Here is a 27,816-nt window from a genome sequence, read left to right on the forward strand (position 1 = left end):
AGTAATAATTTATTGATATTAATATTAATGATGTTTAAAGTGTTGAATACATCATATGCCTGAGCCATAAAAAACTTGATAATGCAGATGCAGCAATTACTAATACATCCTAGTCCATATCCATGAATTAACAATCTGTCATGTGTAACAACCAGGAATCTATCTAAGATAATATTTACAGAAGCATATATTCACTAAGATGGATAGTGGAGGAGAAAGAAAGAAAAAAAAGGGAAGAGAGAGTGTGCCTAATGCATGTGACTGAGTTATGCAAAACTAAGCACATATTCTGCAACTATATTACATGGCATACAATATGTGAAATAATATTAGTCACTTGTCTGTAATATATCTGTTTCATTTGATGTGTGGATACTATGGTGACTAATTCTCAATTATATACCTCTTTAATAGATAGTCATGTACATCTTTCATCATCTAATTAGCATATTTAGTTCAAATATTTAATATGCATCAAGATCTAGTTAAAAGAAGTAATTTACCTTTGCAAATAGTTTTCAGAATGTGATGTGTTTTGCAACCAGTTTGAATAAAATAAAATAAAAAAACAAAAGAAAAAAACAATCATTTAGAGAATGCTCCTACATACGAAGAAATGTTGCATTTAACCAGAAACATAATAATACTTTTTTGCATTCATAACTTGTCAAATATCATAAATGAGTGTCATTTTCAGGATTATTAAACCCTTTATCAGATATTATATCACACATCAATATTAGCCACATACTCTATTTATGATAGTTCCTTCCTTGCAAGTATTGTGCTTCTTGCTACTTAAGCGATATAAACCCATTTAAAGTACATTATTTTCTAAGAAGATGAAAGGAGTTCCTGTTTTATAACATAAATTAATCTATAAACAGTGCTTCTTTCAATTGGATTTAAATGTTAGTTAGAGATAACAGTATATTCAAATCTAAGTAGAGGAAGGCCAATAACATTTGAGTACAACTACAGTTTAAATGATAATCATCTTATCAATAATGATGGGTAAAACAGATGCACTAAATAAAGCAGACTAACAAAACCAATTAAGTTGAATAAATAATGTATGTGAAAGAATAAAGTATTCTCCTGTCATTATAGTTAACTATTAATAATTAGGTGAGTAAGGTACAGTTTCCAAGGTAATTATCAACTTTATATGAAATTATTCTATATCACTTCACAATAACCTATCAGGATAATTATAACTCCCTGTGCCACTTATTATTTTGACTAATACTTCATACCTCTTTCAAAATAATTAACAGCCAATCACTAGACATATTTAATTTCCATAGTAACTCTTAACATACATCAGGTTTCAGTGATGTAATGTCTGGGTTAATAAAATAACATGCATACTGTCTCGAGCTTCTAAAAAGCTTCACTACTTGTATTCATAGGAGTTTTGGCCTTCCCGCCATTTAATTACAAACAGCAAGTTACTAGCATACTTAACTACGACTTTTTCAAGAAACTAACAGATGAGCACTCCCAATGCCACCAAACCCCCACAGCAAAAATATCTCACTAATCAGTAAACACCAGGAATGCACATGTCTCAGTAAAACCAAACATCCTGGCATAGACAAAGAACCGAAAGAAAGTTCGTACCTCAGGCAGACAAGAGCTACCATCTTCACCAGCTTCAAAAGTGACAACACTCACTCCATCTTACTGTACAACTATACTCAACAATATCAAATACCACAGTTCATCTTTACAGTGCAATCAATTCACTTTGTCAAGTTAACCACAGCACTACTCAAGCACCTTCCCACAGTCCTACCTTCTGTTCTGGCTTTTAATGCTTATTTATAATCATTGTGATACATTTAATTCCAGACATGAGCATTATTCAAGGATGACTGCTGCATAATATAAAAGACTAGTTCCTACTGCTTTAAGTGACTTCCAGTTATCTATAAAGTGGCTTCTTATATATATGCAAGACATTTCTTATCCCAGCAAAAATCTTCAGGGCGATAGCGCCTTTAAGACTCTACATTTTTGTATATTACACTAATCAGCTATTTGTTAAATAAAACAATAAAAGACATTAGCTGTAAGCAATCAGGAGTATTAGTTTATAGCTCACTTCAGTCTGTAGCCTGATAACGATACACAGAAGGGATACCATTTCATTTCCTACTTCTTTTCCTCATATAACCCATGTCTTAAAATAATGCTAAGAGAAGACTGTAGGGTATACCTTGTAATAGGACCTGGATAATCAAGTTCTACATAAGGACAAGTCATAGCTTATCTTTCCAACTGTATTTAAAAGATATTGTTGCTTAAGATTCCCTCTGAACCCCCAAAACAACAATATATAGCGCACATTATAAGAACAGCAGGCAGCAGTATACAAGACTTTGATAATGACATACTTTTAAATATTAATTGAAGTCATTTGCAAGATAGTGTGAGCATAATTTAACTTTAGAATGTAACAACTTTAGTAGATTCTGAGTACTACAAGTGTGACTGATGTCAGTACCGGTGTTAACCATTTTATATATATGTATATATGGGTTCCCTACATTAGAATGAAAGCTTGGAAGATTGACATTGACATCACTGACACCAGAAGACCGACAGAGCAGATAACCGAGAACTCGGAATGCCGACAGCGAAAACACCAACACGGGAAATGTGTGAGCACGACTAGGTAAGTATGCGATAGTAAGGGATTTAGGGTTAGGGTGCATGTAAGGTGTGTGTGTGATAGTGAGGGATTTAGGGTTAGGGTGCGTGTAAGGTAAGTGTGCGATAGTGAGGGACTTCGGGTTATGGTGCGGGTAAGGTAAGTGTGCGATAGTGAGGGACTTGAGGGTTAGGGGCAGATTAAATGAGTTAGGGTTAGGGTGCATATAAGGTAAGTGTGCGATAGTGAGGGACTTGAGGGTTAGGAGCGGATTAAGTGAGCAAGGTAAGTGTGCGATAGTGACGGAGCTTAGGGTTAGGGTTTGGGTTAAGGTTAGTGCATAGATAGTTGTGTGTAAGGTGTAGTGTAGGTTTTTAGGTTGTTGGTGTGCTTGTGTTGTGTGTGTGTGTTGTGTGGAACAGCAAACATTTTGTTTTGTTAACTGCCGGTATTGTGGTTTGTCGGGCATGTGAGCTTTCATGTTTTTGTGGTTTTGTTCTTGTGGTGTCGGTGTTGTGGACTGTTGGTCTAACGTAGCAGACCCATACATATATATATATATATATATATATATATATATATATATATATATAAAGGGATTCTTTTTTTCTTTTTTTGAATTACCAAATAAATAATAGCAGAACTATAAGAGGATACAGGGGACCCCTTCTGATAAAGTTTGCATACCAAATTTAAACTATAAGACTTTAAAACAGTTTACTATTCATCTTTACTTTTGATTTGGACTAAAAATGTTACTAGTAATGACATAATGAAACATTTTCCTTCCCCAATGTAAATATGTATGTTTAAATGAATATATATAGGATACAACTTATGTCTGGAATTTAGAACATATATATATTTCACAATTACTTCAAGATGCAGTAGATACTTTGAAAGATTTAGAGGGAACAGCTATTTTGGTTTCAGTTTTCTGTTTTTTTTCTTTTTGACATCAGTCCAGGAATTCTTATCAGTAGATCTCTTCAGGGAAGGTGATGATCAATCCATATATTCAGGAATAGGTATAATATTATTGTTTTTAATAATTGTTGTGGCTTCTTCTATGTTATTAAAGGTTCTCATTTCATTTAGGTACACAATTTGATTCTGGCAGGAAAAGCAAGCTGTGTTTTAATGTTATTTTGCTTTAGTAACAAGCAGTAGCCAGGCTTTTTTTCTTTGTTCCAGTACTTTAGCAGAATAGCCATTGTTAAATCTTATTGGATTTTGCTTGTATTTTAAAGTGCTTTTCCTCCAAGCTGTTTTTAGTACCAATTATTTGTCTATATCAGATTAAAACGTTTTTACTATTGATCTTGGTAGCTTAGAAGATGAAGTTAAGGCTGCTCTTCCTAAGGCTCTGAGAGCCCTTTCTATGCCAAATGAGAAACCGTCTTTTAGTTCTAAAACTTCTGGAATCCATGAGTTTAAAAATAAGATGATGTCTTCTCCTTCAGTTCCCTCAGGGAGTCAGAAAATTCTGATGTTTGTCCTTATCTTCCTGTTTTCTAGGTCATCCACTTTGTTAAGAAGCTAAATATTTTGTTTTATAAGTAAATCCTTCTGAGTTTCTTCTTCCTTCAACCTTCCTTCGATGTCATTCAAAGAAGTTTCTCTGCTTGTTATTTTGTTTTGATGGTGTTGAAGGAGTTCCTTGAAAGCATCTGTTTTTGACAGCTCTCCTTTAGATTCTGTAAGTCATCCTTAAAAGTATCCATTTTCACATTTTCAGTGATGGTTCTTGTAGTGTGGTAGTCACCAATTGAATTTCTTTTTTTAAAGCCAGGTCAGAGTGAGAATTCTTCGAGTTGCTCATCTTCAGAAGTTATGATAGTCTCCTCACTAATTTGGCAGGAAACGTCTTCTGAATATCCACCAAATTTTCTAATTATATAAATAAAGCTTTCCTCTTCTAGTTTTGAATATTTTTTTGCTAGGAAATAATAAATTATTTCCTGTATTTTATACTAGTTTATGGAGCTCTAAAAAACTGTTGCATTCAGTTAGTCATTCAGGATCTGCCCCCTGTAAATTATTTTTATGGTATGTGTGAAGACTGGGTGAAGATAGGTGAAGGCTGCCAGCTTAACCAGTTAGAATTTTATAGATAATTCTGTCATTTGTAAATATTAATGTAAGCCACAGGCTTGTTGTCTTAAATGGAAAAAATGCTATTACAAAATTGTAACAACAGTGCACTCTGCTGACCAAGTAAAACATATTATGACCCTTTGATCTTTAAAGTTGGCTCCGACCTGTCTAGGTGAAGGAATTCTTGCTATTGTTTTAAGGCCAGATTTAATGACCAGAATGTGCATGCATTTTTGTCTTGACCATCCAACTCAACACTGCATTTGCTCTATATGTAAGTTTATCTTAGACTTGTGTTTTCTCTTAGAAATAGCTAGAAACTAGAAAGAGTAGACTAAGAGTTTTTCTGTGATGTCAGAACTGTACTACTGAATTATTTTAAGTATTTTTCTGTGATCTCTGAACTCTTGACTAGCACTGTGTAGTAAAAGTATTGTCTTGTGTTTTTAATTATTTATTATTAAATATTTTTAAACCCTTTTAACTGTGGCTGTTCTGTGCAGAGATAATTTAAGCTCAAGAGTACATTGCATGTATATAGTGATCCTGTACAAGTTACTCTAATAAGCCTTGACTGTTTAGTTATACTACCAATTGGATAATAATATTGCAAAGTAATAATTGGATACCCTTTTAAGGGTCTTTGAGTAGCTGATGAATATTAGCTGGGTGGTGGCAGTGATTTCTACTGTATAGTCTGGGTAAAAGGGGCACAGCTGGAGAACCTGTGCCAGCCTTCCCCAGGAGTGTTTGTGTGGTTGTATAACTCTTATCTCAAAGTGTGTTTGTGTCAGCTACTTGGACAGGGACATGAAGCACTGGTTGGACAGAGAGGGTGCTGGAGGTTTTAGCTTGCCCAGCTGGCTGAGGTCTGGACCCTATAGCTGTGCCAGTGGGGAGTCTTATTAGGGACCTGGAGAGCAAGGGAGCAACCAGCCCCAGACTGACTGTGATCTCTGTGTGCTCTTAAGAGAAATTGCACTTTACTGTGTGTATTTGTTATCTTTTCCTTCTACATGAGACTCCCCTCACTGGTGTTAGTGGTGAGGATTGAGGCTCCTTGATTGATGGGCCAAGGAAGGGGTGTCAAATATTAATTGTTTGGCAGTGGTGGGATACCCACACCATATATTAATTGGTTGGCAAATACTAATTGGCTTGTAGTGGTGTGGGTAGAGTGAATTCCTGTAGCTTGTGTACAGTGAGCTTTGAAGGTTCATAGGTTGGTACTAGGCTATCGGCCCTAGGGCCTATACAAGCCTAGCCATAACAATTTTCTGGATATTTCTTCCCACAATATTTACTACTCTGGCCCCCTGTCTAGCAGGGTGACTGACATGATCCCCGGGGTGAATTTCCTATCTCCCATCCAATCATCAAGGTTCCTTTTGACGAGGGCCAATGAGGTGCTCTGCTTGACATGTATAGGCAGTCTGTTCCAGAGTATGGGGAGTCTCTGGGTCAGGAACCTATCCCTCCAGCATGTTTTGTTCATTGTGATGACAAGGTTTAGATCCCAGGAGCATGTGGCTCTGAGGGATTGGGATTTCTTTAAGTGAAGCATGTCCAACAGCTCAGGGTTTGAAATGGCCTTGTATGTTAAGCAGAGATCACCTCTGAGTAGATTCTATGCCACAGAGTATAGCTGGAGTTTTTTTAGATGGTCAGCATATGGCATCTGCTTCAGGCCTGTGATTCTTTTAGTAAGCTATTTCTGTGGCCTTCCCAGCTGCTGCAGATGTCTTGTGAGGTACATACCAAATGGGGGCATTATACTCTATAATGGGACTAATGAGGGATGAGTACAGTGGGACAATGACCTCCTTTTTTCTGGATGAAAAGCCCTTAGTGATGAGGTGTGCCACATAGAAGGATTTCCTGACTATTGTGGTGATGTGGTTATCGAAAGTGAGACCACTGTCCACCTGTGTCCCTAAGTCTCTCATCACACTTTCAATGTTTAGTGTATTGCCACCTATATGGTAATTCATGGGTACATGTTTTTTTCCAAAGGGGATAACTATACATTTCTTGGCATTAAGCTTGAGCCCATGGCTCTGGCACCATGCATCTGTTTCTGTAAAGCCCTTTTGTAGAGTATCGACATCTTTTGCGGATTCAATAATGGCTCCCAGTTTGCAGTCGTCTGGGAACTTTGTTAGCCAGAGTCCCTTAGTGTAGGCCTGTACTTCAAAGAAGTAGATGCCAAACAAGAGTGGTCCCAGGACTGAACCCTGAGGTACTCCACTTGTCATTTGTCTGGAGCTGGATTTAGACTTGGCTACTTTTACAGTCTGGGTTCTGTAAGTAAGCCAGTTGGCAACCCATTGAGTGACATAGGGATTTATGCCCAGCTTAGTAGGTTTATCTATGATTCCAGAGTGGGGGATGGTGTTGAAGGCTTTGGTGAGGTCCAGATAGGCTGTGTAGACCACCTTACCCTCATCCACAGCTCTGGAGACTGATTCGAAGAAGTCAATCAGATTCAGGAGACAAGATCGGCCCTTCACAAACCCAAATTTGGTGGGGTCCAGTGTTTGAAGGTTGCCAATGATTTTGTTTATAAGTTCCATGATAATGCTTTCCATGCCCTTGCAGATCAGGCTTGTCAGACTGATGGGACGGTAGTTCCCAGGATCCAAGGCGGATCCTCCCTTGTGGAGTGGGATAACTGTAGCTATGCACCACTCAGTGGGCTCAAATCCTGAAGTGAGGCTATGATTAAACATGACACTTAGGTGAGGTGCCAGTTCATTTTGTAGTTCATGTAGTACACAGTCTGTGATGTCATCTGGTCCCATGGATGCTGTATTCTTAGCTTTGGAGAGTGCGGTTTCTACCTGTGTGGCCGTGATTACCGGAATTTGGCAATCATTTGGTATTGAGATGGGCCCTTTTGGGGATGAGAGGGGGTGAAGTTGGCACTAAATCAATCTTCCAGGATATTGGCAATATCCTTGGGATCAGTATATTTAATGCCATTCTGTTGTAGCTCAGAGCAGATCTGAGCATTGCCATTTAGATCCTTGACATAACTATAGAATGCCTTGTGGTTGTCTTTGGAATCTTAGGCAATTTTATTTTTGTAACTAGCTTTTGAGGATTTTATGAGGGATCTCAGCTTCTTACTGAGGCTGGTGAGAGAGTTTTTTGCATCCTGGGATTTTCCTCTTTTCTGCAACAGATTTTTCCTTCTGTTGTATAGTTTGTTTATAGCAGGGGACCACCAGATTGGCTTCCTTTTTTTGGAGAAGAGCATCTTGGTTCTATTTGGGATGGCATGATTCATGCATGAGTGGATGTGCTCATACAGTGCCTTAGTGTAGGATTCTGCAGTCGAACTTTCAGATCCCGTCTGCATGGGTGTCGTGAATTTTGTCACTTCTGACTTCAGTAGCATGAAGTTGGCTTTGGAGAAGTTTTTTAAGGAGGTTTCCTTACCTGGGGTTGGGGGTGGGATGTAGATGTCAAGGGTGATTTGCTTATGGTCAGACCTGACCAATGTGGGGGTGACCACTGGTGTGGAGCATCTATCTCCCATGTTGGTAATGACCAGGTCTAGGATATCGGAGCCCCTGGTGGGACAATGGATTAGCTGATCCAGGGCATTGGAATTTATGAATTCCAAGAACCGTTGGGAAAAGGAGTTGGTACCCAAGTAGTTTTCCTAGTTAATGGCAGGGTAGTTGAAATCACCCAGTATTAGGGTGTTTGGTTGTATCTTAATATTTTCCAGTATGTTTAGAAAGGTGTAGTGAGAATCTTGGGGCATGGTGGGGGATCTGTAGCAAGCTACAGTTTGGATTGCAGTCTTACCTAGTGTTAGTTGCACCTGGAGAATTTCAGACACATTGTGTTGGGCAACTAGCCTGGAGGTGTGAATATCCTTGGTGAATATGGACACTCCTCCACCTTTAGTGTTTCAGTCTGTGGTAAGAGTTGTAGCCTGGTATTGCAGGAGTGCTCTCTGGAGCCTTGAACCAGGTCTCAGTTACTACACAGATATCAATTTTCTCCATTTTTAGGAGTGCCTTGAGAGAGTGAATTTTGAGGTTTAGACTTCTAGCATTGAGTAGCATTACCTTCAGATTTTGCATGCTTGTATCTGTTACGGTGGTGGTTTTATCCTTTGAACCTTGCCTAAAAAAGGCACTATAGGGGTGGCAAGAGCTTTAGCCAGTAACCTGAATCCCAGGGGTGACAGGTGCAGACCATCTCTGGCAAAGCATCGTGGTTTGTGTCACTTTGGTTGTGACTGGTGTTTGTTTGCATTTCAGCTTCGGAGGTCCTTGTTGCTTGGGCAGGTTAATGTTAATGGCCTCTGCATATGTGAGTTTAGTGTTGCTATGTGTGGGTGTTGATGGTGTGGGATTTGAAGGGCTATGAGTTGCTTGAGGTGTAGTGCAGGTGTTAACCTTCTCCTCTTGACTGTCTAGCACAATCTTGGCCAGAGAGAGCTTTGCTTCCAGTTTGGTGTTTTGTACTCTAAATCAGCCATGCAGTGAATTCTCAGAGTTCAGTTTACAATTGTTTTATTTATTTTGTTAGCTTAGTTAGTCAGGGTGAGCAGGCAGCATGTCAGCAGAGGAGTATGGAAAGCTGACAAGGAGCCATCTGGCGGAGATGTGCCAGGCTAGGGGACTGGGCCATGGAAACCTGACTAAGGCAGACCTGATTGCAGCCTTGGTTACAGCTGCATCAAAAAACAGCAACCAGGAGTACAATCAGACTGGCAGTGGAGATATAATACCCTCAGAGAATGGATAGCTCAACCTTTCTGCAGTGGACTTAGAAAAACATCTGGAGCTAAAGAGACTTGAGTTGGAGGCCAGGCGTTTGGAGATAGAAGCTGAGGAAAAGGAGTGGCAAAGGAGGCATGAGAGAGAAATGCTGACTCTTCACTAGAGTCGTGGAGGCAGTGGGGAAGGGAGTAAATGGACCCCAGAAGCACAAATGGTCAGTAAATTTCTTCCACAGTTTAAAGAGGGGGATAATTTTGATAGTTTCATTCATATGTTTGAGAGGGTAAGCAAACAGTATGGTGTTAACCAAAGGCTCTGGGTACGGTTCCTGATCCCCTTACTCCATGATAAAGCTGTAACTGTTTTGTCAAGAATGTCTGACATTGCATGTTTTGATTATACTGCTGTTAAAAATCACTTGTTAGAATTGTTTAAGCTAACACCTGAAACATATAGGAAAATGTTTTGTGAGCATAGACGCAAGGCAGATGAAAGTGTGTGTGAATATGTTGCTGAACTGAGCACTTATTTACATAGGTGGGTGAGTAGATGTCAGGTCACCACTTTTGAAGGGCTAACAGACCTTTTGGTGAGAGAACAAGCAATTAGCACTTTACTTGAGGACATGAGGATCTGGTTAGCTAATAGACAATGTGCTACTTCAGATGAGGTGGGGAAGAAAGGAGACCTATACCTGGCAAACAGGGCAGCACTGCTCATTGGTCTAAAGGAATCCAGGGTGGGAAGCAAAGACTGCCCCAACAGAATCTGCCAGTAACAGGGGAAGCCACTAGTCCAAGTACATGTCCAGGAGATAAGGTTAAATGTTTTGAATGCAACCAATGGGGCCATGTGGCACACAGGTGTCCACGGAGGCAAGGTGGGGAACAAAAGGTGAGGGAGCCAGTAAGTTGGAAAGACAAAATGCCAATAGTAGTTTGTCTTGAGACAACAAGGGTACCAAACTACCATCATGCAGATGTCCTGATAGGGAAGGATTTGGATGAGGCAGTATCATATGTTTGTGCAGTTACACACAGTCAGGCTTGGGGACAAGCAGGTAGTTCTGGTAGCCTGGGGGAGAACCAGACAGACTGCATACTTGCAGCCAGGACTGGTGAGGTGGTTACTTCAGGGAGGGAGCTACCCTGTAGCAGTGAGACTGAAGATGAGCCACAGCTGCTTGGGGGTACTGTTGGTCCTTGGGCAGAGTGACTGCAAAGGTAGAGATGAGAGTACCCAGGCTGACAGTGAGGCACCACTGTCAGAGGATGCCAGACTTCCTGTGGAAGGGGGAGCTGGGAACGGTTACAGAGAGAGTTGAGACAGGCCCGGCTCCCAGACCCTACATTGCAAGGCCCGAGGCAGGTAGCTAGGGAGGCAACTGATTCTCAAGGAAAGGGGGAATCTGTATACTGGGACAAAGGGTTACTATACAGAAAGTGGACCCCTGAGGGCAGGCTAGAAGGTGAGAGAGTACAGCAGTTGGTAGTGCTTAGAGCCTACCATATGGCGCTTCTAGCCATAGCCCATGATATTCCCTTTGCAGGTCATATGGGCATAAAAAGTACAATGAGGTGTATTATGCAGAACTTCTATTGGCCTGGAATTTCCAGAGATGTAATAGGGTACTGCAGGACCTGTGAGCAGTGCCAAAAGGTAGGCAAGGCAAGAGAGACAAGATGATAGCTCCTTTGATGCCTTTGCCTGTGATTGAGGAGCCATTTCAGAGGGTAGCTATGGATATTGTGGGTCCTCTGAGTACCCCAAGCTCCACAGGGAAAAAGTATATCCTAGTGGTAATGGATTATGCTACATGACACCCTGAGGCAGTGGCTTTGTCCTCCATTGAGGCAGAGAAGGTGAGAAATGCTTTGTTAGAGATTTTCAGCAGGGTAGGTTTCCCAAAAGAAATACTGACTGACTGACAGAGGTGCCAATTTCATGTCAGACCTGCTGGCTTGTCTGTGGAAGTCCTGTGGGGTGAAGCACATGAAGACCACCCCTACCATCCCCAGACTAATGGTCTTATTGAGAGGTTAAACTCTGCAATCAAGTCCATGCTATGGGCATTTGCAAATCAGTTTAAGAGGGAGTGGGACAAATATTTGCCCCATCTGTTGTTTGCTTACAGAGAGGTTCCCCAGGAATCCACAGGTTTTTCACCCTTTGAGTTGCTGTATGGGCATAGGGTGATGGGATATCTAGATTTAATTTGAGATGAGTGAGAAGGTGAGTGCGAGTCTCACAAGGAGTCTGTTGTGGCAGACGTCCTAAACCTCAGGACAAGGCTCAGGGAACTCATGGGCTTGGCCCAGGAGAAGCTGGCAGAAGCCCAATAATAGAAAAAGGTGTGGTATGACAGGAATGCTCGAGCTAGAGAGTATGCTGTGGGGCAGCAGGTAATGGTTCTCATTCCTGTCAGACACAAGAAGCTGCAAGCAGCTTAGGAGGGACACTACAAGGTGGTCAGAAAGGTAAATGATGTTAATTACATGGTGGAACTGCTAGGCAGAAGGCAGGGGCACAAATTGTACCATGTTAACATGATGAAACCTTACCATGATAGGGAGGCCCTTGTGCTGAGCATTTACAGTGGATTACAGGAGGAGTCTGAGGGAGATCTGGGGGCTGATCTCCTCAGTGAGGCTCGGGCTGACGCCTCAGTGGAAGGGGTAGCAATGTCCCAGCAGCTATCTCTTACCCAGGTTCGAGAAATCTGAGCAGTATTGCAGGAATTTGGGGACATGTTCACTGGGCAACCAGGGTGCACCCATCTGGGACAGCACCAAGTGGATACAGGACCCCAAAGGCCTTTTAGGCAGGCCCCTTATAGAGTGCCTGAGAGAGTCAAACAGACTCTGAGGGAGGAGGTGCAGGAGATGTTGGAGCTATGGGTGATTCAAGAGTCCAACAGTCCCTGGGCCTCCCCAGTGGTGCTGGTGCCAAAGAAGGATGGCAGCATCAGGTTCTGTGTGGACTACAGGAAATTAAATAGTCACACAAAGTCAGATGCTTACTCCATGCCTAGGACAGATGAGGCCCTAGAGACTCTGGATGGGGCTAAGCATCTTACAACCATTGATCTTACTAAGGGTTACTGGCAGGTGCCCTTGACTCCCAGTGCTAGAGAGAAGTCAGCCTTTGTGACTCCTTTTTGCTTGTATGAGTTCACAAAGATGCCCTTTGGGATGAAGAATGCCCTAGCAACTTTCCAGAGGCTGGTAGATCATATCCTAGCAGGAGTAGGAGGGTTTGCCCTTGCTTACCTAGATGATATTGCCATCTACAGCCATTCCTGGCCAGAGCAACTTCAACATGTCAGGGAGGTGCTGGGCAGACTACAGAGGGCAGGATTTACCATTAAGCTGAGCAAATGTCAGAGGTTGGTATGGCAGAGGTCTCCTATCTAGGACACAGAGTGGGGAGTGGTAAGATAAGGCCAGAACCTGCCAAAGTGGAAGCCATTCAGGCATGGCCTGCACCTGTTACCAAAAAGCAGGTGAGGGCATTTTTAGGGACAGCAGGGTACTACAGAAAGTACGTCCCAAGTTATAGTACCATAGCTGCTCCCCTCACAGACCTGACAAGGAAGAACAGGCCAGATAAGGTAGTGTGGACCCCAGCATGTGAGCAGGCATTTCAGAAGCTTAAAGAAGCTTTGGGAGGACGCACTGTGTTAGCCAGTCCAGACTACAGCAAAGAATTTGTGGTGCAGGTGGATGCTTCAAACCATGGGGTGGGGGCTGTACTTAGCCGGATTTCTTCAGAGGGAGAACAGCACTCAGTGGTTTATCTCAGTCATGGGCTCCAACCCAGGGAGGAATGGTATGCAGCTGTAGAAAAGGTATGTCTATGCATAGTGTGGGCACTGCAGAAACTTCAGCCTTATCGGTATGGAAGGAAATTCACTGTTATGACAGGTCACATCCCCATAACATTGTTAAAGAGAACCAGCCAGCAAAATGCCAAGTTGCTAAGATGGAACCTGGGGTTGTAAGCATATGATATCCATGCAGCACCACAGTGGGATTAGCAATGCCAATGCAAATGGGCTCTCAAGACAGGGAATGGGGTAAGGTACACTCAGATAGACCTAACTCCCTCAAGCAGCATTTCTCAAGGGTCACTTGAAAAACTAGCTTGCATTCCCGGGGGGGGGGGGGGTATGTGAAGATTCGGTGAAGATAGGTGAAGGCTGCCAGCCTTGCCGGATAGAATTTTATAGATAATTCTGTCATTTGTAAATATTAATGTAAGCCACAGGCTTGTTGTCTTAAATGGAAAAAATACTGTTACAAAAATGTAACAACAGTGCACTCTGCTGACCACGTAAAACATGTTGTGACCCTTTGATCTTTAAAGTAGGCCCCGACCTGTCTAGGTGAAGGAATTCTTGCTATTGTTTTAAGGCCAGATTTAATGGCAAGAATGTGCAAAGCTCCTTGAATGCTGGGCCAGGGCACAGGCATCACAGTGTGTTAAAGAATCATTTTGGTATGTGCTATCAGATCTTCTATATCCATTTGAGCTATCACCAACTCAAGCAGATGGGAGCTTGGTTTAATTTCTCATAAGAAGGACAGCATACCCAGGAATGCTACACTGTAGTGTTAACAATCCATCCATCTGGTACTGGAATAGAACCCACAGCCTTTTACACCAAAGGTGAGTGTGTTACCTGTCATACTGACAATGTCATTTGCCTCAGGAACATCAATGAATCATTTGAACACAACTCATCCCCTGTCTTTTACCATACTTGATGACCAACACTGTGGATATTTAGTTTCCTGCCTGGAAACTTCACCTCACAATGAATGGTCGACCAAGGTGATTTGGAATGTAAGGGTCAAAAGAGAGTGTGTCCATCACAGTCTGGAATCAAACTGAGTGAGACTTGATAAAAACAGATATAAAATATAAAGAAATACACACACACACACACACACACACACACACACACACACACACACACACACACACACACACACACACACACACACACACACACACACACACATGCGCGCAAACACACACGCAACCACATACATACACGTGGGTTCCCCACAAGCTCGTAAAGGACAAATGTCTGTTTTTTGAATGGTTGAGTTTCTTTGGCTGACATGCTTTAGTCACTGAATGACAAATGAGTGCACTGAAATGCCTGAACAGGAGGAGGAGGTACCATACTGAATAAGGAGGAAATAAGGAGGAAAGAATAAGAGGTCACTAAGCAATACAAGGAGTTAACTCTTGGGCAGAAGTACCATAGGCAAAAAAGGAAAAAGAATACTATCTATTGCACAGCACGGCAGTTAGCCACCAGAGGAATTGGAGGAGTGGCAGGAGTTGCACAAGCACAAGTCAGCTGTGTAAGCCCCTGTGGGTATGTACTCCAGAAATCTCTAGTGGTTAATTGTATATCATACTCTCCTACTGACCCTGAAATTGCCTCATGTTGTTGCCCTGAATCTCATAAAACTGTATCTTGCTGGATTATGCACAGAGGATCATAGTTAGTCAGTAATACAAATGATCACACATTTATACCTTATATTGGGTTTAACAAGCATGTTAATGCATTATCCATTAATGTAATACTCTGTAAAATGAACTACCTTTAATGACTTGCTGTTAGTGCAGATTAATAAAGCTCATTAATGTTACTGTCAGTCAGTGAAACTAATAGTAATAAGGATCATTACTGTAACCATCACACAGTGACAATAACAGTAATAAGGTTCATTACACTCAGTGACAGTAACAGTAATAAGGCTCATTACACTCAGTGACAGTAACAGTAATAAAGTTCATTACTGATACCATCACTCAGTGACAGTAACAGTAATAAGGCTCATTACTGTTACCATCACTCAGTGACAGTAACAGTAATAAGGCTGATTACACTCAGTGACAGTAACAGTAATAAGTCTCATTAGACTCAGTCACAGTAACAGTAATAAGCCTCATTACACTCAGTGACATTAACAATAATAAGCCTCATTACAGTCAGTGACATTCACAGTAATAAGGCTCATTACACTCAGTGACAGTAACAGTAATAAGCCTCATTACACTCAGTGACATTAACAGTAATAAGGCTCATTACAGTCAGTGACATTAACAGTAATAAGGCTCATTACACTCAGTGACAGTAACAGTAATAAGGCTCATTACAGTCAGTGACAGTAACAGTAATAAGCCTCATTACTGTTACCATCACTCAGTGACAGTAACAGTAATAAGGCTCATTACAGTCAGTGACAGTAACAGTAATAAAGCTCATTACACTCAGTGACAGTAACAGTAATAAGGTTCATTACTGATACCATCACTCAGTGACAGTAACAGTAATAAGGCTCATTATACTCAGTGACAGTAACAGTAATAAGGCTCATTACAGTCAGTGACATTAACAGTAATAAGGATCATTACACTCAGTGACAGTAATAGTAATAAGGCTCATTACTGTTACCATCACTCGGTGAAAGTAACAGTAATAAGGCTGATTACACTCAGTAACAGTAATAAGGCTGATTACACTCAGTGACAGTAACAGTAATAAGGCTCATTAGGCTCAGTGAAAGTAACATTAATAAGGCTCATTACTGTTACCATCACTCAGTGAAAGTAACAGTAATAAGACTCATTACTGTTACTGAGTGGCTTGCTGTAACCCAGGGTTTTGTACCCTTGGCATACATTTTACTTCAATGTTTACATCTCAACCTCTTTACCCATGAAATCTGGACTAAACCAAAACTAACAGAGGGGCACAAGCCCAAAATCAAGGACATAATTTAAATATTATTCAAAAGACTTTGAAGGTTTGGGGCGTGGCTAGCATGAGCCTTGAGTAGCAGCACTTTCTCTCAGCTCTGCCTTATCACATCTTTTATGACAGGAATTTTTGAAATTAACTATCTAAATAGTAATTATTTCTACTTATTTGGACTCTCCTTACAGTTTATTTTGATAGTATCTCATTAATTTTTAAATTTTATTACTTTTTCCTGTCAAATTTCACAAGACAAGCTTTTGGTACCTGACTTCAGTATGAGCTTCACAAAATCTTCTCACCAGGACACATCATTAAAAAGGAGCTACAATCTCTACTATCCACTATCCAAGAGCTATCCACTAAAATAGACAGAATAGACCTGAAATTGGATAATTTTAAAGAAAAATGTTCACAGCAAATGGAGACTTTACACCAAGATTTAACACAGCAGAAAGAACAAATTACTGGCATAGAAACCTCACTGAATGACATAAACTATAGAATTCAAGAAAATGAACAAAACCTCAGTGAATGACATGGACTGTAGAATTCAAGAAAATGAACATTTATTTATTTTATTTTATTTTACATTTGTTAACCGGGGGTGTCTGACTGAGCCGAAAAGGCCCTTTTTCAGCAGAGGCCCGGGGAGAAAAGCTCCACAAAGAAAAATTACAGACATATTTAATTATTTAGACATGATCAGTATACACACAAATTACAAGAGACATGTTTTTACAGTGGTATGCGGCACATAAACAGTTACAGTGGAGAGAACAAAAAAAATATTAATTTTAAAAATAAAGGTAATTAATAGATTTGTGGTGTACAGCTGAAATTTGGAACATAGGTAGAATACATACATAGTACACAGGTACAGTACATACATTGTAGATTAGCCAGTGTTTGTGAGTAAAATTGAAAACTATTATCAATTGCTCTAGATTTAGTATGTATATGTTATCCACGTTATAACATAACTTGGAATTTCTCTTAAAACAAAACTCTTTACTTCAGTCAAAGATTGATGACCTAGAGAATAGAAGTAATAGAAATAACATCAGGATCTTTGGGTTGCCGGACAATATTGAAGAAAATAACATGGAGAAATTTTTAACCTCATGGATACCTGAGATTTTACAACTTCCTGAAGCCCTCTTTTTTGGTATTGAAAGAGCTCACAGATCCCTGGTTCAATCTAAGAACAATAAAAGTAATTCCACAAGGTCAGTGATAGTCAAAATTTATCTTCACATGATAAAGAAATTGTATTAAAGATGGCATGGTCCAACTCACCTATAAAATTTCAAGATAATATCATACATTTTGACAATCACTATTCTTCCTCTGTGATTGACAAAAGAAAACTATTTTTGCCACTACTCAAAGAACTAAAGAAAGCTCAAATAAAAACACATCTGCTTTTTCCAGCCAAGCTAAAGATCTTTCTGCAGGACGGTCCTAAAATATTTGATGAACTAGAACCAACTATCATATTTATCAAATCAAAGAAAATATTGGAAAAGATAGATGAGATGGATTGGGCTACTTTGAGTCACAAAAGATTAGCAGAAAACGGATCCTGGAAAACATCTGATCCTAAAAAGAAACTAAAAAAAAAATGACATGAGTCTGTTCATATTACCCTTGTAGTTTTTTTTTTGTTCTATTTCTTTATATATAAATAATTCTTGTTTATGACCCAGAAGTCTAGAGAGATGAAAATGGTTCAACAGGTGAGTGTTTTTTTTGTGTTCTATGTCTATTAATGAATATATACCTTTTTTCTCTCTTAAAGTCTTGCTCTATCTTAAATATAGAGAAATAATAATCAGCTTAATACTTTCTCATAAGTTTCTGATAATACAGAATAACTAACCACCTACTTGATATGTATTGAAAATATCTTGCCCAGTTATTAATAGTTTAATATGTTTTTATTGCTCTTTTTGGATCTAAAAACTAGCATTTACCCTTAAAAATTAATAAACTTATAGCTTATATTCATATACATAATGTAGAAGTGGTATATCTTGTTCGTTTGTTATAATACATAGGTTTAGTTAGATATTTTAGTAAACTAGGACTTGTTGCACTGATTGCTCTGATCTTTCTTTTGGGCTGGTTATCTAGTAATTCTGTTGTGAATTACATGTACGTTAATAGTAAAAGAATGGTGGTTTGGTAGTTGGTGCAGGGTTCTGGTGGTTAGTGCATACATTTGTTGCTTTTGTTTGCATACTAACAGGATAATGGTGGTACGATAGTTGGTACAGGGTTCTGGTGCTCTGTGAATTTATATGTCGCTAATGCTTGTTATACGTTTTTTTTTTTCCTGTTTTGCTTGTACGCTTGTATTCTGTTTCGGACAATGTGTATATGTTCTTGAGAGTAGTGCTATGTTGGTGGCATTGTCTTTGGTGATGTACGTGGTGAGCCAGGGAAGCTCTTGGCCTTTGCGATAGCATTTCTTGCTTAGTATGTGATGTTGAGATTGTCCCAAGCAGCTTGTGAGCCTAATAAAAGCTGAGTTTGTTGTTAAAGTGCCTTACCATTTCCCGCTGGAACTCTAGCAGCTTATTTTAATCCTCGAACTCATTGAATTGCTTTCCGTATCACAGGAACGATTCCTGTTGCTATGTGACATCATCAGCGACTCGACAAATTACAAAGGGTGAAACCTTTCGAACACCTCTTTACTCAGTGGGAAAGAGAATGAAAGGAAGCAGTCACACTACTTATAGCATAACAGCAATATCAACATGAAATGCAGATGCATCTTTGTGTTCTACTCACCTTAAAGGTACTGTGCAGATTATATTGATTGCAGTGCTTCTCACAAATAGTTTTACCGTGAATGCCTGTTATAAAGCAATGTTTTGTATGACCTCCTTACACTGTATTATAATATAGTTAGGCTCTCTTAGAGAGCTCTTTATCAACCCTTAGCCAGTTGGTGTTTAATTAAAGGGAGCTGATACGATACATTGGTACAGCTAGAACTTTATTGATAATTGGGAAAAGAAAGAGTGTAAAAAGCAGAAAAGTATACATTTACAAGGGTGACAGCTGAAGAAAGAGTAACATACAAAAATTTACATCTTATATGGGTTGTTGTGCAGTACTGCAAAACAAATAAGAGTTTATAGATCATAATCTTGATGGTATAAGATGTAGTAGCGAGATTCCTATACAGCTTAAACATTTCTTATAAAAGTAGTTAAAGAATAATCCCTATTATCTACTTGATACATAAAGTTGTTATGGTACAAGATTTTTTTTTCTCTCATCAGAATATATTTTTAGTTTGTTTTGTTGCAGAAATATAATACATTACTTTCTGTACAAGAAATATTACAGTATTCCATGATAGGCCTCACAATGTCAGTGTACATCTATACTTTGTTGAAGTTTATAGTTTTGTTTAATGAACAGAAATTCAGTCTTGAAAGTTTTACAAAAAGGAGAGATAGGACTGTTGTAGAGAATTTATGATTAATATATAGAATAGTTCTTTCAGTTGGAATCCTTATAATGGAACCATTTACTTCTGAGTACAATTTCACTAGAGTTCTCTATACAGCCTTAATCTACTGTATTACAATATTGTTAATACGAGTCCTGTTACTATTTTTGATCACTATCCTTAGTTGACTTTGAAAGTGTTACTATATGCTCACATTTACTGCATGTTTGCTTTTAAGGACAGCATATTAGCATAATTAATTGTCATTAGTCCACCTCAGCTGATTTTATTCATCTTGGTTATACAACATAATCTTATTTTAATATATGTTTAATAATCAGCTTATTGATTCATTGTAGTACAAATAGTAATATTTCATGTTGTTTTTCATAATTACTTAATAATATTTAACAATTTATTGATTTTATTATTATTCTACTTTAGTCGTGTTTACTTCTGTACATAAAAAAGATAAGTTTACTTAAAAGCCATACATTTAAATATATAACAGTTTGCAAATAGGCAGTTCCTGTTTGAAACTTGCTGCTAGTTAGAATGATAATTTGAGTCATAGATGTCACTCATATTAGGAGTTTATAACTCCAGAAAGGTCTTGGGTGTTTTTTTTTTTGTTAAAAAGTTTTGCTACAATTTATTGACAATGTTGTTTACGATGTTCGCTGTAACTTACATAGTTGAAAGTTATTTTAATATACCTTTGATTTTACCTCTATATCATTTTTTGAATATATCAAGCAGTGGTATTCCTTACATTTATCTTTCATACATAAACAGACAAAAGAGTAATAAATGTACAGACAATATGCATTATCACACACGGAAACTACCTCATGACTTCTTTACATTGTCTGTCACTCAATGTTAATGGTCTAATCAATCCTAATAAGAGAAGATCTTTAAATAAATACCTCAAATTGCAAAACTCCCAAATAATATTTCTACAAGAAATCCACTTGATATCAGAAGATATTTCTAAATTGGACTCTAAATCTTTTTCTATTCTAGCCAGTTCAGAACATTCAAAGCAAAAAAGGGGAGTTGCTATATTATGGCATAACAAATTACCTAAACCAAAAATAATAGAATCATACCAAGATAAAAAAAGGTATGTTAGTGTCAGTTATTATAGAATTTAACAACAAAATATTCACTTTAATCAATACATACTGGATTCCTGGCTTTGGACTTAAATCAGCACAGCAACACACAGAACACATTTTACATTTTTCTAAGGGTAATATAATTTTGGCCAGTGATTTTAACTGTATTTTTGATAGCAAAGACTACCTTTATTGGTAAAAGAAAAATCTCATCAACGGCTAGACTTTTGAAATAATTTTCTGATTCTCTCCTGCTAAAAGATGCAAATAATTATGCAGACCCCCAACTCTCTTTTCTACACATTCTATTCACATAGGCATAATTCATATTTTAGGATAGACAGAGCCTTTGTTTCTAATAACTTGGTTGATTCTTTAACTAGAGTAAAGGTAATAACATGTCCCCTTTCTGATCATAACTCCATAACCTTTGATATAAATATCCACTCAACTTCTAATGTACAGATAAAAAGAATCCCAGCATATATCACTAAACTAAATGATTTTAAAGCTTTCTTATCCGAAAAAGTACATAACTTCATAGAACTTAACACAACTAGTGATACATCCGAAGTCTTTATTTGGGACGAAATGAAATCCTACTTATATGGTAGAATAACTAATTGGTATAAAAAATGACTTATGTGGGATAAAGAATTAAAAGAAATACAATCTAATCTTGACAAATTGAACCTTGATCTTTTAAAAAACAAAGATGACAAAGACAAAAAAAAAGAAATAAACTCTTTAAACAAAAAGTATCTTGAAATATTAAATCATAAAACCATGATTAGCTTACAGAAATTTAAACTCATTACATTTTCATTGAATCCTAGATCCATGAATATTCTAGCCAACAAAACTAAAAGATTAAATAAATTTAACCATATTAATGACATTTTCTCACCACAGAAGAAGAAAATGGTCTCTGGTTTATATAATATACTAAATGAATTCAGAGAATTTTTTCATAATCTTAATCAGTCTTCCAAATTATTAAATCCAAAAAAAGACATACGGACATTCATTAGTAAAAACTCAAAGAAAAAATTAACAGAAGAGCAAGCTGAATTACTTGATAGACAGATTACTCTCAAAGACATTCAACTGCAAATTAATGAACTTAAACAAAACAAAGCTCCAGGAAATGAAGGCATCATCCTAGAAATTTATAAAATGTTACCTAATAAAGCTATCACAGTTTTACATGCTGTTTTTAACATAGTACAAATTAAAAACATCATCCTACCATCACGGAAATATACTTTTATAACCCCTATTCTAAAACAGGTCAAAGACCCCACTAAATGTAACTCATATAGACCTATATCCCTACTAAATATAGACTACAAAATACTTATGTCTATATATGCTAATCGACTCAAACATTTTCTTCCTAATCTAGTGGAGGCGGATCAAACAGGATTCATAATAAATAGAATTTCTTACGACAATATTAAGAGAATATTAACCTTAATTGAATAAGTAAAGATTTTTAAAACAAATTTAACTATAATTAGTTTAAATATAAATTATGCCTTTGATACAATTAATTGGGATTATCTCCTCATTCTTTTCAGGGAACTTAATTTTTCGGAACATTTTGTAAACCTTATTACTCAATTATATAACGGTTGTCATGCATACATCAAAATAGGTCCTAATATCTCTCAATCTATACCAATAGTAAAAGGCACTAAACAAGGTTTCCCGCTGTCCCCTCTTTTATTCACCTTAATCATGGAGCCCTGGGCAAACTTGATAAGGGATAACACTAATATAATAGGATATGAATTGGGTTTTAATGAAACATCAAAAATTCATATGTTTGCAGACGACATTCTGATTACACTGGGAGGCAAAGACCCATCATTGTCAGAACTATTTAACAATATGGAGCTTTTTCAAAGGAACGCAGGCCTTAAATTTAACCACAATAAAACACAAATTCTTTTAGTTGGTCAAAAGAAAATTTATACGCAAGATAATTTTAAGAAATATATAGCACAATCTAAACAAATAACATATTTAGGCATAATTATTACTAGCAGCATAAAAGATATTATAAAACTGAACTTTAATAAAAGTATTGCAAACATAGATAATTTAATAACTAGATTGTCTAAAATAAAATTCTCCATTGATGAGAAATTATCAATTATAAAGATGGTATTACTCCCCAAAATCTTGTATATAATTCAGTCCATCTCTATACCCCCAACACATTTAGTAATCAAAAAGTTTAACACAATGATTAAAAAATTCCTTTGGCATCCAGTTAAACCCAGAATTGCTCTATCAACCCATATGTATAGCTGGGATAATGGAGGTATAGCTTTACCCAACCTAGACCTTTATTCAATTTCTTCAGTAATCAAATCAATCACTCAGTTAATTGACAGTAAATATTCAGCAAAATGGAAAGATTTTTTACTTTGTCTATCTCAATCGCCAAAAAACAATGATACTCATATGTTATACTTAATGAATAGCACCTTTGTTTGGAGACTGAAAGAGTATTTTTTCTTTCCACTACACCCAACTATTTAAATATAACTACATAACTCTAATTTTAAGGTCATTTACAAATTTCATCCTTAGACATAAAAGATATGAAAGCTGGATATTTCTTACTTTCCCCATCGCCTATACACAAGGGATTATGTTTACAGTAGATTATCAGAACATGTCTCTATTTAAACAAAAGAGCCTCATAGCATGGCATCAACTGATGAACAACCATGAATTAAAAGTGCTTAATACTATTATAGAAGAGAGTAATTTTGACTCAGTACTATGGCTAGACCTACAAGAAGCAAGGAAATACATCAAGGGTAAACTCGATCTAATCCCTCCTTCAATTAAAACCTCAATTCCTGATACAGCTTTTAACTCTCTTAACTCAACAGAACATTAAACTGAAAGTTAGTCTTTCACTCATATATAAAACAATAAAATCAGACTTGGATATATATATATATATATATATATATATATATATATATATATGTATATATATATATATATATACAGATAATTACTGGGAATTTTTTACCACCACTAATAATGCCCATCCTTTAGATAAGGATAAATTAAATATTCTTCAATCTGCTGGTAAAACAACTTATTCACACAAATGGAAAATTTTCACCTGGAGATTTTTAAATAGTTCATTCCTTACACCTCACAATATCAGCAAGATAACTAAAGATACTGTTTTATGTTGGAGATGTAGGAATGAAATTAATGCAGACTGGATACATATATTTTATGAATGCTCACTTTTAAAGAAATCTTGGGAAGGTGTTAATAACTTCTTACAAGCAATCTTTACAGATAATTTTACTATTACTAAATCACTTGTTCTGTTTAACACTCCAATCCCTAAATGTGTAAAACCCAGCAAATATTCAATCTTATAGTCTACATTGTCCATCGCCAGGAAAGAAGTCACAAAAAATTGGAAATCTTCACATAGTCCATCTTTTCAAAATTTTAAAGATCTTCTCATGGGTGTTTCTAAACTCAAAATGTTGACAATTAGATCTAGATCCTCAAGGAATACAACATATAAATATTGGAAGAGTATATCTGAACTATTAGAAAACCAATAACCTGAATGTAAAATCAAATCCTTTTTCTATTAGCCTAACAGTAATATTTCATTCTTGTACAGTGAACATTTCTGTATATAGTTTATGGTATTATTGTTTATTATACCATTCTTTTTTTATTTTTATCTAATATATCAAAAATTTGTACAATTATTTTAATAACTGTGTATATTTCAGTTTTGATTTCAATAAAAAATGTTATTAAAAAAATTTGAAGGTTAATAGAAGAGCAGATTTTATATCAGCATGCATTTTCTGTACAATAAGAAGCATGAAAGTGTAATGTGCAGTATTACTACTTATTTTAATCCTCAGTGATTATTTAGGAAAATCACACAGTTGAAGGATGGGGAAAATATCAGGCAACCTCAGGGATGTTCTGCAGAATTTCAAGGACAGTTTAGAGTTGTGTTTCTGTGTAAATGTGAATTAACTCACTTAATCAGATAGAATCCCAGCTGTTGTTGGTAAAAGGTGCAACATTGCTCTATCCCAGTTACACAATACACATTAATAATTAAATAAATATGTAACGAATATAGCATGTATACATGCCCCTGAATTTGTCCCTTTGCCCCCCCCAAAAAAACTTATGCCTGTCTTTCCAATTCTTGAGCTAAGATGTTGAGAGGTATGAACTGCATGCATATCTCTTCTCTGATGCCTGCAGTAACTGTTTCCAATCTTTTAGAGAGGTGCTGTCAGATTTTTACATTCACCCGAGCTATCACCAGCTCAAGCAGAAGTGAGCTTGGTTTAATGTCTCAAGTTGAAGGACAACACACTCAGGAGTGCAGCACTGCAGCATCAGCCATACATAAATATTGCAATTCATCCCCACTCCTGTATAGTGAGGGGATATCTACTGCCTGCAGCCCAGGTAACCTGGGTTTGAGTACCACCTCTTCTTCATGAAAGCTATCAAAGGAAGGAACAATGATCTTTGCTATGCACACCTCTTAAGAATGAGAGGAATACATTTAGGGATACTACATACTAGCAAATTTGTCCTGCAGAAATGCGGGATTCAAGCAGTAGTGTTAAAAATATCATATTAGCCAGCCACAGTGATAGACACACACACACACACACACACACACACACACACACACACACACACACACACACACACACACACACACACTGACAGCTCAGTTTTGAAACATAACACATTTTTTTCATTTTATAATGCACCATTTCATTTTCCTATTAAGTAAAGTGAAAGCAAGATGATCAGAACACAGAAGAAAGTACATAATCCATCAAAAGAATCAATGTGCTCCTTACCATAAAGGTATTTTTTTTATACTAAAATGGTTATGAGTTTAGAACTGGTACCTCTTCTGACAAACTCTGTATTCTCAAATGCATGTAACACCATTCAGTCTTTATGCCATGGCTGTAGCAGCTGTAGCAGGAACTAAACGATTTCCAGGCAAAGCAATGGCATACATGCTTCACCATTAATTTTTTTCTCTACATTTTGAATCTCTGGAACTGACAGCCAGCAAAAGTAATACATGAAATTCTAATCATGACTTAAAAGATTATGGAAGCTATGTTTCATATCCATCAAGAAAAAAGCATCAGATTTATCAAAGTGTAGTTGTTCACAATTAACACAGAAGCAGGTCACCAAGATTATACATGTTTTATAATTCTTGTTAAAACTGTATGAGGTTAACAAATAGTTGTAATATACTGATATAAATTTGTATTGGTTTTGAAACTCGTACTGATCAGTATATTTTCTCAAGAACCTTTTATGCTTGTGGTGCTTAGAAGATGAACCATGGGTTTTCTATGACTTTACCTTTCATTAAGAAATTTTAATGGAAGTTGATTATAAAATTGGCAGAAGCACTATGTATAAATTGCATGCTTCATCAAACAGTAATAATTGTGCCATATGCTTACCTCCTTGTTCAGATGATGTCTTCAGATTCTGTAGCTTAAGGCCTGAGTCTAGTCGTTGAGGTTTTGAGTATAGGAATAAATAACAAAGCACACACACGCTGATGACAAATGCCAGCAAAACCAAGGCTGCAATTCCTAGGCCAACCAATGCACCTATACTAAAGGAAAAGACAGGGAAAATCAGCATGCAGGCTTAGCCAACAGCTGCTGAGTAACTTAAACAAAAATGGTTTCAGTCTGCTTTATCAGAGATAAAATATGTCTTATTACTGCCAAGGATACAATTTCTGATGACATGCTGACAATAGCTGTGTTAAACTCTATGTCATCTTCAACAAAATGCATTTCTAGATTAATTCAAGTGTCAGATCTACATATCAGAGAATGCTTCTCCAAAAGGTTAACATATTATCATGGGATATATTATTTACATAACATATATCTTCATGTATGCATATTCATGTAAAAGTAAAATAATCATATATATATATATATATATATATATATATATATATATATATATCTATATATCTATATATATATGCATTTTTATCTATATCCATATATACATATGTGTGCGTGTGTGTGTGTGTGTGTGTGTGTGTGTGTGTGTGTGTGTGTGTGCGCGCGTGTGCATGCGTGCATGTATTTATTGTAAATATATATTCTAAATATATATATATGCACATATATATTTTGCTATCAATACAGCTTAATCACATTGAATCCTAAAGGAAGAATTTAACTTTGCAAACTGCACACAAAAATGTATACTTAGATTATACAAACACAGTGAAAATACATAACTTAAATTTATAGAAATGAAACTTATTAAAGCTAGAATGAAAAGAAAATCACAACCACAACCAGTTAAGCAGAAACTGGCAGTTCCTGGACCTGATTAAAAACAATAAGGTAACTAAAACATAACTAAACTTTGTGAAGGGCAAACTATAAAACTTAACATATTTGAGCATTACACTCAGTAGGTTACTAAAATAATACCACAAACTTAACCCAACACAGTAAAAAAGATTAACAATTATTTATGTATGCGCTTGTTTATGCTATTAACTCCCCAAACTCCTCTCTGATCACATGCTGGATCTCTGATCCCCTTTAGGCTTGGTCATCTGAAAGGGTACTTTTAACTATAGGATCTTACTTGATAAATTTTCTTCTCTTACCAATGTATAACTGACATTGTCTTTTTACCCATGTTCTATATCTTCTTTTACCTGGAGTGTTTTATTAATTTTTTGTTATATTACTATGCTCAGCATACATGATGTAACCTGTTTTTTGTATTATGCTGGATGTACTGTATTTGTATAACTTGATGCTGGAGCTTTTTTACCCAGGCCTCTGCTGAAAATGGACCTGGTCCAGTCGGAATTTCCTGGTTAACAAATGTAAAAT

General features: G+C 37.2%; 1 protein-coding gene across 1 annotated transcript in view; it reads right to left on the bottom strand.

The window, feature by feature from the left end:
- Positions 1 to 27,816, bottom strand: part of SHISAL2B (shisa like 2B) — a 984,986-nt gene that overhangs the window by 686,269 nt on the left and 270,901 nt on the right. Inside the window, exon 2 of the mRNA XM_044063367.1 lies at positions 26,398 to 26,555. Coding sequence (XP_043919302.1) covers positions 26,398 to 26,555 — 158 coding nt within the window. The remainder of the gene's footprint in view (positions 1 to 26,397; positions 26,556 to 27,816) is intronic.

This window comes from Protopterus annectens, chromosome 2.part1 (assembly GCF_019279795.1).
Source record: "Protopterus annectens isolate FY-2018-M chromosome 2.part1, PAN1.0, whole genome shotgun sequence".
NCBI classification, from domain to species: domain Eukaryota; kingdom Metazoa; phylum Chordata; order Ceratodontiformes; family Protopteridae; genus Protopterus; species Protopterus annectens.